General features: G+C 30.7%; 2 protein-coding genes across 2 annotated transcripts in view; both read right to left on the reverse strand.

Moving 5' to 3' along the window:
* Positions 1 to 2,159: 2,159 nt before the first annotated feature.
* LOC111030102 lies at positions 2,160 to 6,047 on the reverse strand. Its single transcript, XM_022309452.1, has 2 exons — positions 6,027 to 6,047; positions 2,160 to 2,585 (listed from the first exon to the last, which is right to left on the reverse strand). The coding sequence occupies exons 1-2, from the start codon at positions 6,045 to 6,047 to the stop codon at positions 2,160 to 2,162; spliced, it is 447 nt and encodes a 148-aa protein (XP_022165144.1).
* A 6,678-nt stretch (positions 6,048 to 12,725) lies between these two features.
* Positions 12,726 to 15,615, reverse strand: part of LOC111030108 (beta-1,4-N-acetylgalactosaminyltransferase bre-4-like) — an 11,546-nt gene continuing 8,656 nt past the window's right edge. Inside the window, exon 7 of the mRNA XM_022309467.1 lies at positions 12,726 to 15,045. Within this exon, the coding sequence (XP_022165159.1) occupies positions 14,748 to 15,045 (298 nt within the window). The 3' untranslated portion in view covers positions 12,726 to 14,747. The remainder of the gene's footprint in view (positions 15,046 to 15,615) is intronic.

Genomic DNA, 15,615 nt, shown 5'->3' on the forward strand with positions numbered 1-15,615 from the left:
TGTTTTAGTAGTTGGGTTCCCGTCAATCATTAATGGAAAATGATCAACGTTTTTTCGGGTGGTATACATTCCAAATTACTTCCAGTATGCAGGTCTCACCCGATTCGATTTTTATTACATTTTCTGGTTCAATGTTCAAAACTTAAAATTTCGTTTCACCGCCATTATAATTTAGGCTAGTTGTTTATGTACACAATATAAAAAATAAATGAATAATTGTATCTTTTTTTTTAATTATATAAGTCCCCCCCCCCAAAATTAATAGAAATGTTGTAGTGATGAATTACAATTATTTATCACTACAACATACGGGCACGTAACAAAAAAATATTCAAACGGGGGGGGGGGGGCATAAACAAATTGTCACCGACCAGTTATTGTAGTCATCGATGATTAACATAAATAAAATTCCACAACTATTAATTTTGGGGGGGGGGACTTATATAATTAAAAAAAAAGATACAATTATTCATTTATTTTTTACCAGAATTGAACCAGAAAATGTAATAAAAATCGAATCGGGTGAGACCTGCATACTGGAAGTAATTTGGAATGTATACCACCCGAAAAAACGTTGATCATTTTCCATTAATGATTGACGGGAACCCAACTACTAAAACAAAAAATCAGCAAAACGCATAATATATCAGTTTGAACAAGTCGAACTCAATAACGCGATCTCATGGCTACAAAAATCTACTCGTGGTGAGTACCTATAGACCACGGTACCTCACTACGAAGACGAAATCGAGAGTAGGTAACGTTTTTAATGACGTAAAGAAATAGCTATTAAATACAATTAATTACAGAGAAAGCGTCCAATAATATGTATCAAGAGACACTGTGGGAAATTTGGCGGACATTGATTTACATTGCAGAAAGTTGACAATGAAACCGGCGCGAACGATACATATACTATTACATCCCTAATCCCAAATGCGACCGGAAATAAACATATTTCCGGACGTAAATGTAGAAAACATATAAGAAGTTGGCCATAGGTTTGATCGGTTTTGCATGTGATCTAAACGTTGTACCTAAAACTGTTTGATGATATTATTATGTTGGAGACAATTAAAATTGTGTACGTGTTATTTATATAGGTAGGGTCATTCGTTGTGAGATATTCAACAAGGACAATTTGAAAAATACAATAAACCTGCAGTGGTATCCAGAATGTCGAAATAATTGATTTTCGTCTAGAGATTTAAGTCAACCACAACAAGCTAGGTCTATAGGTTTATTATTATTTCCAGGTTTTCCGACTTTGTCCAGTATGTGCGGATTCATTGTGGGATGTGGCTGTAACACAGATCGCCGTGCTAGACCGGTAATATCACTAACCAAAATTTATCCTTGTTCACGTTATCCCTAAATAGTTCTCCGAAATTAAAAAATAAAATTACATATTACATACAATAATAAAATAATAACGATGAAATAATAATATGTTTCATGTATTATGTCGTGTCCAGACATAGTAAAATAGTAAATAAAACAAAAACTCAACTTTCTATCACCACAGACAGGACTTTCTAAATTGTTTTGTTTTAATTAATTTTGATATCTCTGTGTAGACCCTGGCATATTGTTGCTGTTATAAACTTATAAGTCATTAATACTGACGTACTTTAATTAAATAAAATCAATATTTTTAAAATTATCGGAAAGTGCATTATAGTAAGTGCAGTAATACAGGTGTGGTAAATTATATTGTAAATAATAGTATAGAAAAAAAATAATCATAATACATACGATTATATTATGCTATAAAAAATATAAATACATAAAGAATGTCATAAATAAATGATCAAAAATAATATTGATAGTTGTATACTTAGGTGTCTTATCGCTGTTTTAAATGTATTTTAATACATAATAATAATAATATATACATATTTTTTACCACAGTACTACTAGTTCGTGGACTTTTTCCACCAGTTTTGTAACAAAAAAAAAATAATAATAATGACTTAAAACACTATGGGAATTTAATAAAATATCCAAAATCAAATTGAATTATTTAAGAATACAAAAATAATTATTTTATTTTAGTTATATTCAACTTACCTATAGTAGGTATACTAAATGATTGTTGGTTTTATTTTTATTAAATGGGTAAATTAAATAAAGTATAAAAATAATCATGATCCACTTACTTAAGCTCGAATGCCAAGCAATCGCACTGCCATCTGTTTTACAGCCGCAGTGAACCTGGCAAAATATCCCGTCGGGCCTTCGCTCACTGGTGGCGAGGATGAACTCAGAACGGTCGGAAACAACGATAAATCTATGGACGTTACGCCGTCGTTGTCGTCGACTCTGGTCTGGATTAAAATCAATTTCTTCGACAGTTTGGATAAGGCTGAGTTTATTGTGTTTTTCCAACTGTCTTGGCTGAATATCGAACGACGAATGACCATAAACGTCACGTACACCATTTTGACCGTCTCCAACATGTCGTCAAACAGTTTCAGGGACCACGTTTGCGCGACAGGCAATAACCGATCGAACGTCTGCCTAACCTCTAATATTTTCTCTAAATTTACTCCCGGAATTTTGATCGTTTCCGTTTCGATTGCTTCCTAGGGGATGCTTTTCGAGTGTTACTGCTTGGTAGCTACTCCCCTAGACCATTCACAGCCAACATTATATTACACGCACGTGCTCATTGCGAAAATGTTACAGATTGTATATATTCTAATAAATGTTTAAAAAAATAAAAATAAAAAATATATATTACGTATTTTATCATAGGAAATAAAATATCAGGTACACTCGGCACTGTTTATATCACGAGTATTTACATTATAATGAATTTTACAGTATGAATTTGATCCACATAAATATATATTTCTGTATTCAAATAAATGTATTAAATTGTAAATAGTTTGATAATCCAGATACTAGGTAGTACCTACATTTTGATATTTTTTCAGTTTTCAATTTTTGGTTAGTAACGAAGAAAATATACTCACAGTTGTACTTACTACACCCGGCAATAACATATTTTCAAGGGCAGTTCTCGTTTTCTCAAGCTCTTATTTAACACAATAATACACTATAATATACAACGTAATATTATATCCTTTCTTTGTATTGATAATCTTGGAATTATTGATTAATAGTTTTCATGTGTGTTTCACATTTCCGCTCATTAGTTGACTGAACAGCTTTTACCTTCACCTACGTCAATGTCGACTAACAGTATTGTTACGATATTCTATAGATATACGAACACAATATATTATAATTAGCTAAGCTATGGTAAACCGTCGGCGTGTACATAAAGTGTGTACCTATATATATATATATATAATATGTATACATAATATAACCGTATTAAGTGTATTACACATATATAACTAAATTAGTGAAGCAGATTGAGAACTTAGAAATTTCAGAATTAAAACTACTCGTATACACAATATAGTATGTACCTACTACAATATTATGTGGCTAGAAACCGGAGTAAAAATGGAAAATAAATAGTATTAGTACATAATGTTTTAATTATAAAATATGTGTTAAATTAAGTCTTAAAAAATCGTGAGAATTCAGTAGGTTACCTACCGCATATACCTATAATACTCGTATAATATATTATTAGATACTAGAAAATACAACTGCGGTATGCATATATTATATAATAACATAATAGGTATATTTTAATAGAAATTTAAATTATATGGTGCCTGGCAACGGCTTGAATTTAAAGTAAGTAACCCATTAAATGTAACATCGCGACCAAACCGGGGGAAGGTTTTTAGAGCAAATTTAATTTAAACAGCCCAAGCGTATAGAGACAGTGAGCTATACGAAATTCAATACCAGTGAATAGTTTACTTACAAGAAGTATTTTTTAATTGTTATTGACGTACATAATTTGTTTTCTGTACATTTGGGCGTATACCTTTGCTGTATATCCGAATAATGTTATAATATAGGCTTTTCTACCTTAAATTAATAAATACATTTAATACATTTTTATGTACGCATAGTAAACTGTTCAGTATATTTGGATCAGCTGATACTTTGAAATTGACATTCCTAAACTAAGCAGTGACTATTGCAAAAATTACGATTTTTAGTTCAACTATATTCCGTACATTTTTTCGGGAAAATTAAGCACACACGTTTTTCAAATTTGTCGTTTGCTCGTTGTTTCATATTATGTCATAATATTCTCCGCAATATAATTTTAAAACAATTTTTTGACTACAACAGTATTGCCGTTCCTTATTTTAAAGTGTTTACCTACCTACATATTATATCGCTTAAAAATATTATTAAACGATATTATATAATACAATCGAAATGTTTTAAATTTAAAACGAAGTCTGTCTCATGAACGTAACACGTGAACATATTATTTTATACCAGCTGCCTACATAAATTGTATAAATGCGGGTATTGCGAAAACGCACGGAATATTAGAAAACCGGGAAATAAGGGTGGCACTAATTACACTCTATGACTAGCTGTAGCGTGGGCGAAGAATTGTCGTCGGTCCAAGAAAACGAACCTCATTTATTTTAAAAAGGACAGTTGAATAGGGGAAGTTGACTAAAACCGTGAACCCAGGGTCCGCTGCTCAGCGAAGGGTGTAGGAGAGCAATGTAGTACGTATATATATACAACTATAACTCGAGTCGTTTAAACATATACATATAGTGTGTCGCAAAGGTCCCGTATAACTTTTAGAATTTCCGTGAAAAATCAATGTATTTAAATGTTGTTTTCTCGACAGCAGTCTGTTAAAAAAAAATGGCATGACTTTCAAAAAAAAAATCACGCTGCGATTTGACTTTCAAAACCTGTCAAGCGGATATTTTTTTTTTTTTGATTTTTGAAAGAACTATAATCACATAAAAATTGAGTACAAAATTACCTATTCAGATGGGTAATAATGTATTCAGCGACTGAGACTGAAATACCTCATGGTACACTGGCATGGGAGTATGGGACTATTAGAACATGTTTTATATAATTGTTATAATTTTATATAGGTACCTAAGTATATGCGCACAGTGTAGGTACCTACCATTTATTTATGCGTATTTGGAGAAGTAAAATACTGAGTGGACCAAAGTGGAAAAATAAAAACGATTTCCATCGAGATAAAGTACTGCAGCTCGTATTTTTTATACTATACAACTATACAAGCGAATGATTTAGTTTTCGTTGTATTATTGTAGTAAATACATACAAACTAACAGCTAATCGAATATGTAGGTAGTTTAAACTACGCATAGTAATGAAATCGGTCACGTGATACTACAATATTATAGCTGATGAATATGTATCTTATTTACCATTGACGGCACACGGAGATATGTTAGCACTGAGAAGTTCTAAATAACTATAATATAACATGGTGTGAAATTATAGAACAATATATTATTATGCCAGTATATCGTTGATTATAATTTCTAAATAATGACTTAATACAATATTATTTTGTCAAAGGCAATGGGTTTAATTTAATTTCTGGGGCAAGGGAGGTGGCACTTGCCCCCTGAGATTTTTGTGGGGTGAAAGGGTATAATTTCAACCCCCCCCCCCCCCCCCATTGAATATTCTTAGGCCAAGAAAGAATGCAAGACGTTTAACATAATGTTATAATATTAAAATATTTTTTCGTCAAACTTTTTCATAAAAGATTACATATATTTTATTTTATGTTTCTCTTGTTGTGTAATGTATTGATATTACTTATTAGATAAATTGACTTATCGTCAATACTCAATGAAATAGTTGAACATAGTTGAAGGGCTAACTCCATGGTTATCTCAATTATCGTATTTAATAGAGTCATTAAATTATTCGTTGGTTGTTATTTATTGTTCATCAAATATAACACATGTGCAAATAATATTTATACTAGTTAATAGATACTTTTTTAAGCTACTTATAGCACATTTTTATTAATGAACTCTTATGTAGGTTCTTAATACTATTTAACAATACAAGTCCCAGTACCTGCCACCTACAATTATTTCTAAACTATAAACACACACACACACCATTAATACATCATCAGTCATTATTAAACCAATACATTTGTATTGCTACATTATAATAATTAATAATACTGCTCAAAATCTAAAATGTGAAACTTATAGGAACATAATAATAACTACTCCAGAAAAAGTTTAGTTATTTTTATCACCTATCATTATACAAATGGCTATAATAAACTAAAATATGTTGTCCATATAATAATAAACGGTCCTGAGTGTTCTAACGTTTTTCCTCGATATTTAATGACAATATTTATTTATAAGGTGAATCGTGGAGAATTCAAAGAACATATGACAGATTATTTAAGACAACATCAATCTCAAACATCGGTTGTACCTTCAAAATGAAAACAATTTAAATAATTACAAAAATAATTTTGGTTGATCGTATGTAAACATTTTTAAGATATTTTATGTATTCGCGAATAATTGAATGAATAAAATAAGCCATTTTAAGCCAAGACTGCATACTTAAGTTGCTTCTTCGGATTACATTAACCCGCCACCGACATTATACACTCCGAGGTTTGGGATTTTAGAGTAGCATTAAATAAATAAAATAAATTCCTATGCCTTATGCCTTATCCCTCATTTTTTTTAATTATTTGGAATAGCATCACAAACTCAATGTTGAATAGACACTTTAAATGTTTTCATAATATATATTTATATATAATAACTGGTAAGTAAAAATACGACTTTTATAAAGCTATTCATACGACTTTGAAATGAATAACATACACCCAACACCCATAACAACTATTTTGAAATTATTTTTAAGTATCTATATAATCACTGTTAATTTTGAATTAAGTTATGATAGTCTTTCTTAAATGTATAAAAAATATACAGTTTTAAAATGCTTACAAATCACTCAATAATTCAAGTATCATCGAAAGCCTAGGAGGTGCCTTAAGATCTAGATAATTATCGTATCTTTAAATTTTATAATAGGTCAATTCACTCTAATTTTTAAAAATAACAAATTAAAACTATTATTGTGTTCTTAAAATTTGCAATATTGTGCGTTGTGAAGACAGAGACAACACATGTGGGTATAGCGTATGACGAATCTTATCAATGATTTTAATTTCTAACACAATATAATTACAAATATAATATACTCAATCGTGTTCTCTTAAAGGTAAATCGTACGCAATTGACTTCTACCCAAATATTTTGAGTATATTTATAAATTATAGGATATTTATTCAACAGTTATTTTATCTAGAGATCCGAAATTTCCGTTCTAAATATTTTTTTGTGTTGATATATTATACTACACTCACTGTTTAAATTAACGTAGTTTTTTTATATTAAAATTTAAAATATATTAACTATCAATATTTTTAAATCGTTAGCTCATTTGAACAAGTTGAGAGCCATGTTGATCATCTCCAACTGTATCTTATCTATTTCACATTTTCACCAATATTATATTACTCTTTATTTACGTATAAATACATCTACATTTTTTTTTTAAATTGTATTTTGTATACTTATTTAAAAAAATTATTTTTTAATATATTTTTACTCCAGAAGTTAGATCATTAGAAGTTTACGATTTCGAGAAGGTAAGGTTATTAATATAATATAATATAATATAAATTATAATAACATCATACGATATCAGAACAACCAACAACCACATAGACTCTACCAGGCCCTATTGATCTAACTGTTACCCGTTGGCCGTCACTCAAATATTATTGCACGGAAGATTAATTTGATTGGAGCGTAATAATACGTGGCTAATTGATCCATTAATTAGCTGTATACACGCGCAAGTCGCATAATCGTTTAATTATTACGACGGACAGCGTCGTATAAACTGCGACTACAGGGTATGTGCATATCGGTAATTTAATTATATAATAATATATAATATTCACTTTGAGTACACCATTTAGGCAATTTGCATTTTTTCCCCATCGATATTTTATAAGTATACGTATTGTATGATTTACGAATATTATACTGAATATAGGTATAACACGAAATACGAATGTTCGTCAAATCAATCGGCACGAGTGGCGGCAGAAAATCAGTTTTTATACAATGTGCTCATTTTTCCTTTAATAATATTTTAATGAACTTCAAATTTTTTGAATTTTTGAGAAATTCTTAATAAAAACTACATTTTCAAATAGGTACTTAGAAGTTAAATTTTTCATATACTATTTTAAGTAGTAGGTATATCCTAGCTGTGGCGATGCATAGATCATTTTTTCAAACGATAACCGTATTAATGAGAATAGTTTATCCTTGGTTCTCTGTGTTGAATAAGTTCAAGCTTTAATAGGTAACTCGGAAACTTTTCGTTGAATATCGAAACATTGACATTTTCAAAAAAAATCATCACTTTCAAAATTGCGAATAACAAAAAGTTGGTATTCATTTGAATGAAGCACCCTGCGTTGCCTGCACATAACACATCTGAAATAATAGTATAGATATATTTTAAGCTAAGTATAATAAGAAAGTAGAAGTCTAAGTACAATGAATTATGGTCCTTAAGTATAGTTGAAAATTCCTGCGCAAAAAGCCAAGTTTAAATAAATTCGATATCAAAGGCAAAAATGGGGGTGAATAATGCCGCGGGTGCATCACTCTGTGCAATATACATTTACCATTTACACGTTACTTTACACGATAATACGATGTGCACAAACAAATTTTAAACTTATACCGTCTCCGTATAATAAATCACATTCAAGCGATTGTCAGTAACAAACGATACGGCGTAACGAGGCAATCGAAATCCATCGCCAAAGTCGCTCGGGAAAATCAACGGATAGAGGCTCTCCGACAACATTTCATGTCCTTCAGCGTGTATTTGTCTACCGCCAGCAGTCGAAAAGATATACAAACAAACGAAATGAAAAAAAAAATACACTGAGAAAAATTACACACATCACGGCGGTTTACGTGCAACCTATTACTACGGTTCGTACTCTACAGGGTGATTCCAATCTGATCATTGAACACTCATGACTCATTATTTCAAAAAGTATAAATGTTTAGAAAAAAAAATGTACACGGTCTAAACGTTAAAAAACAACATTTTACAAAATTAATATTTTTTTACCCTCAAAATGTTACAGGTTTTTTACTTTTTTGAATACCAACATCCATTTATAATTTAAGTTTAAGTATTTAAAGCTTATATTAGCGGAGTGGAGTAGGAATTCTCCCTCAAAATATTGGTCTTTTACTCCGCTCATAAAACGTACTTATAACTCAAAAACCATTCATTCTAAATTCGATTTCTATTTATTGAAATACTCAGAAAAATATTTTATTTTCGAAGCCGAAATTAAAACTATAAGTTGTATTTTAAAAAACATAAAAATTAAAAAACTTTCAGGATTGGAACCATGTAACATTTTCAAAATCACTCTTACTTTTCGAATAGTGAGTGTCTTAAGTTAAAAGAATCACCCGGTATATATAGTTGGAATAAAACAGTGGTATCGTATCGAGAACTGCGGCGAGTCGTCGTCCAGACAACAGAACGAAATTCGAGTACATATTCAGATATTCAAAGTATATTATAATAATATATTATTCGTATTGCGTTAAATCGTTACATACAATAATAGTATACCACGCTAACAGTTTGGGTTGTGTGGATAAGACAAGAACCTATACAAATTCCTCGATGGCGTTCGATATTTTATCATTCTGGATTACCTTTATAATAATATTATGAAAAAGCTTTGTTTACGCGATTTCAATAAATTGAATTGATTCCATTTCGTATTTAGTTTTAGAACTTAAGGCTTTTAATGCGAAAAACAATACATAGGGCTCTAGTACATTTAGAACTGACGAGATGATTTTTAATTTTTAAAAAACGTTTTACAACACACAAATAAGATGTTAAAATTGATTCAAAATACGAATAAATCGCGACCGTCACTAGTTGGGCTAAGGCTAAGCGTTTGAAAAGTTTTCTAACTTTCTACTTCAGACGTTCTGAAGTATGCAGTAAGTAACCTCCTGAAGGGTTACGACAACAATATAGGTATAGTATTAAAAATATACAGCTCAACGTTTTTCGAACATGTCAACGCGTCTCTCAATTGATTGATCGAGTTCGAAGATCCATTCGCGACATCAATTTGAATATTCTATTCCAGAACTGATGACCCTGTGAGGGTAGGTGTCGATGTGATTAACAGTATTATGGTAATAGGTTGATACCGAGTTGCGGTCGAGATTATAACAGGTAAAAAAAAAATCCGAGTTGCGGTCGGGATCAAAACAGGTAAAATATCAAAATAGGTAAAAATCCTAGTTACGGTAAAAAAATATGATTATTAATTATTATGTTTTAAAATATTTATATATTTACATTTGTAATATTAAACCGGTTCATATTTGTATGATACACATTTCACAAATGTCAGCTAGTCAATTTGTTTTTTCAAATACTGTTGTATTTTATTTTTAGTAAATTTCTGATTTATGCTCTCGCTTTTTTTATTAGTTTCCAAATCTACTGAATTGATTTTTGAATATGTATCAATGTGAATATTTTTGACACATTTCAAAAATTCAAATATGTTGGGATGTGGCGATCGGTTCTCAGTTTTGAATTTAGAATTGAACGCTTCACTTCCATTATTCGTTCTCCAAAAATCATTGTTCAAAGCTGCCCAGAGTGTGGTTAGAAAAGTAGCATCATTCCCAATATAATTATCGACTAAAATAGTCACTAAAATCAGTAACTCTTGAATCTATAGGTTGTTTGGCGATTAAATCTACAAACACATATCCCACTTCATCTGGAGGGAGAAAAGTCAATCCAAAAACGTAGTGTAACCATTAATCGTTAACCGGATACTGACAGCAATTAAGACGTTAATTTTACCTTCAATATTATTAAGACCGCAATTCGTCTATTGCGACCGCAACTCGGACAATACCTGGTAATAGGGAGGTGCGACCGTTGAGACTGACGGCCATAGGAATTCAGATAGTAAAAAGCATTATGAACATGAATGGGTTTAGCAGAAAAGTACCTATACCTATATAGTATAATATCATTCAGTGTATTCATACAGTGCACTCTATGGTGTATGTCCGACATACGTAATTGTCATTATATTATACCATTATCGCCGCATGTGCAGTACCTACTACCTATATGTATATACATTATAGTATTATACAGGTAACGAACGTTACAACCCAAAAATTAAAATTAAAGTAAAATGTATACAGTATTATTGTTCTTCCGCCAAAGAATTAAGTCCGTTGATTGAAAATTACGGAAACTCTAATTTCAAGTATGTTTGTTTAAATTATTTTAAACCATATAATAGTTATATCGTAGTATCGGGATTTGAAACGTGCTCTTAAACTAGCCACTATATTTTAGGAGCAACCGGACAATTTCCCCCCGGACATTTTCCCACAGACTTTTTTTGGCGTAGTAGGACATTTTCCCCCCGAAAAATATTTCAATGCGGACATTTTCCCCCCACTTTTTAAAAATTATTTTTTTTCGTAAAAATAATAAATTATAATTATAAATGTAATTTTATGTAGGTATTTACATAAAATATAATTAATAGCTAATAACAAATATTAATAAAATATAGTCTAAGAATGTCGACATAAAAATAATATATTTTGTAAAAAACATTTAATTTCTGATTCTTTTACTATATCTAAGCACATATTTCGTAATCTTCGTTCATATTTATGTTTTTTTATTAAAAAAATCCTTACTGGTTTTAATTTTTAATAATTTATAAATTCAATGTTTATAGCTAATAATACAGTATGCTATTACTATTACTTTTCAATTAGACAATCTTTTAAATATATTACTATTATTTTATTATTGTTTCAAGTAGTTGAATTGATCAAAAATATACATCTACTATAATAGGAAATTATAGTATAATTGATTATATTCATGGAAAAAAAATAATAATTTCTTATTAAAAATAAATAATATTATATTATTAAATAGAAAACTTAAAAAAAAATGGAGGGGGAATGTCCGCATCGAAAATATATTGGGGAGATGTCCTACTACGCCAAAAACAATCGGAGGGATGTATGGGGGGAAATTGTCCACCATTCATTTTAGGTGAGTAGATTCTATTTTAAATAGTTAGGTTAGGGTATGACTTATCACTCTCAAAATACGTATAGATAGTAGATGAACGTATATAATATGGACAGAGCATCTTAAAAAATATTTTAACCAATTGAAAGATAATATTATGAATAAATTTATTTTAATGTAGGGGTTTGATTATTAAAATGTAATTCTGTATAAATATAATTCAAATAAGTGGAAAGTTTAATTGTAATTATGACGATAAAAATTATATATTAGAGCTGATAATATGACACATAATAATTAAAATTGTAACTAAGTGACAGTTTATCGCGCATAGACGCATATTTTACAAGATAGTTTCCAGTCGACGGTTACCAATTTTAGCCAATACATGTTTGTTCTGTGTGCGATCACTTTACTCGGTATACTTATATTATTATATAATAATTTACCAATTTAGGTGTAAGTCAATACTATTCTAACATTAATATCACAACATATTTTGTTATTTTCAAGTTTCTATACACGTACATTAATAACAAAAAATCATTAAAACACTTTCATACGCCCCTGCTCCCGATTTTTGTTCAATGTTTGTTTAAATAACAAGTAGGTACACAACATTTTAAGAACACAGTATAATATATTAAAAATAACATAATTTCAAAAAACATAATATTCTGTTTATATGCTAATTCAACAACGGTTTCCAAACTATAATATTTATTAATTAAAAAAATAATAATAGGAGGGTGGCTTAGTGATGCGAGGTCGAACACTCAATCTAGCATTCGGGTGTGTGACCAGCCAGGCTTTTAGCAATACATCCATGGCATACGTACAAACGTGTTCCAACCAACCGTTGCCCCCTTAATCCAAATAAAAATTAATAATAATAATAGGAGGACGAATTATTCAAACGAATATAATTATAATCTAAAATAGGCGTATTTAACAATCAATAATAATATATACGTCACATGTCTTTGGAAAAAACGTGGACAATTTAAGCCATTAATTGCGTTATTGTAAAAATTACTATTGTTCAATGTTCAATGGCCACGATGAGAAAACAACGTATTCGAATAAACAAAAAAGTAGTAATTTAATAACAGCAGTACATAAACAGAAACTAAATACAAATTCATTCCAAACGTCGTAATGGGCATAGGTTAAAAAATCGAAATTTTCAAATGGCCTACGACATAATATATATATACAGATTATAAGTGATAAATACATACATTTTATATTATGTAATTTAATAGTTATATACGAGTTTTAACAGGTACAAAAACCCTATACAAAAATAAATAATAAATATATCATGTAAATCGTAAAGTGTATAAATATATACAAACATTACATTACATTTTATGTGTACGCACTTCAATAGCATAACAGTGAGTATTTTTAGGTACACTACGTAGATAAGTATAGCCGTAATTAGGTACACTTTACCCAGTATACCCAACTACTATAAATACCAACTACCAAGTATAATGTTGAGTATATAGATAGCAATAGTACCGATTATTATACAACTATAATAATATGTAACAGGCCTTATTCTAACAAACAGTATGGAACACAAAGTGGACAGTATTAAATACCAAAAGTCACGACTTAACGATAGTGTGGGCTAAGTTGAAAAATAACAATCGGGTATGATTTAGATTTCTTTCGATAACTACGCCACTATAATACGAATTGAAATAAGAAAATATACGATTACCTACTACTAATTATATGACCAATGGGCAGAAGATAGCTTTAAGCTTATCGATTCCAACATTCTCGTAATCACGCCCTATGATCATGATATTATATCGTAAAATGTTTAAATAATAAACAGTCACGGATCTTAAAAATTACCTCTACTATCCTCTCATCAGAGTATCAGTCATCAACACATATTATTTTAAGGACAAAAATGAAAAAAAATATTTAAGATAGGACCTGCTATATATTGTGTATATAATAACTAGGTATCTACATACTCAACGATATCATATCAATACGTAAGGATCAACAAGACCTCAACTGAAAAAAATAGCTGGGGGTGGCCACAATTGTTTTAATATTTTAACAAAAATACAAAATCACTCTTGATACAATATTAGAGGCAATATTTACTGATAAATGTTTCTACTTATAGTAAAAATTCTAGGAACCGGACCCCTGGATCCCACCCACACAGTCACGTCGTTGAGTATTATATAATATTTAATATTTATATTAGGAATGTATAATACAATTATTATACACGGCATGGCATATACACTATGTAACAATATTACAGAAATAAAAAATGTATAAGATGGTCATATTCATACATGTATATTGTATAAATAGGTCATATAAAGTGTGTTAATTAAACGGAGTCATAGTAACCCAAGTTCTGCAAGAGGTAGTGCTAATATTTTTAAGTGCGATTTTATATTTAATACAATATAATACGACTAAAATGGCCTCCCTATTTTACCGCGATGATAAAATGTCATAAAAAAAAGAACTGCACTAAAATATTCGCACTGCGTCGTGGACTAGACAGGGTTACTGACGATCCAATTAATGAATGTACCCGTACTACGGCATATTATATACTATAGGTAGTACAGTCATTTATTACTACAGCTCGATCACTTCCACCTTTTGTTCTGCACCGTGGTGGTCCGCCGTGCGACCTCGAACGATCGGACGTATTCGGGCATGTCGCCGACGCCCACCAGTATCCGGGTGTACAGCTTCTCGGTGTCCACCCGGAACACTTCGTACTTGAGCGTGTTCAGCCCGTCGGCCCTGTAACGTTTCTGGCTGGTGTGCACCAACTTGAGTCGGACGGCGTGGGCGAGGGGTTTACGCTTGACGTGCTTGACCATCGTGTACCGGGCCAACCGCTCGGGCGGCCGGGTGATCGGCAAGCCGACCTGTTCCAACCTGAGTGGAAAAGACGACATCATATTTATTTTTGTTTACCGGTAGGTAGGCAGTTTTTAACAGAATGACATATGGGGTGAGCGAGGTGTGACATTGCGGAGGTGGAGGGTTGTTCGTGGTGAAACGCTAATACGCTATAGCAAACGGCTGTCGTTCGTGGTACCAATAGCTACCTATACATACAGAGTGATCCACCGTCAGCTCGCTCGATTCCATATATTCCGTTAATAATGAAATTATTCAAATTCTTATTTTTTTTAATTTTTCAGTTTACTTAAGGAATATTAATTGTAAGTAGGTACTTCAATTTTTTTATAATAGTTTAGGAGCATCCTACGGCGATTCTTATTTGTATAGACGAATACTTTCAGATTTGGACCACTCTGTTTTACTGGAAATTGTTTAGCAGATGATTTTTTTCAAATACATAATTAATGATTAAAAGGGGGTGAACATGCTTGGGGGATTTATACTGTGACAGTGAATATATTTATTAACAGGACACAACCACCTACCTACATAATATACATTTATATTTTGTTATTTTTATTTTTTTTTTTTTTTTTTTTT

Source organism: Myzus persicae, unplaced genomic scaffold (assembly GCF_001856785.1).
Source record: "Myzus persicae strain clone G006 unplaced genomic scaffold, MPER_G0061.0, whole genome shotgun sequence".
NCBI classification, from domain to species: Eukaryota; Metazoa; Arthropoda; class Insecta; order Hemiptera; family Aphididae; genus Myzus; species Myzus persicae.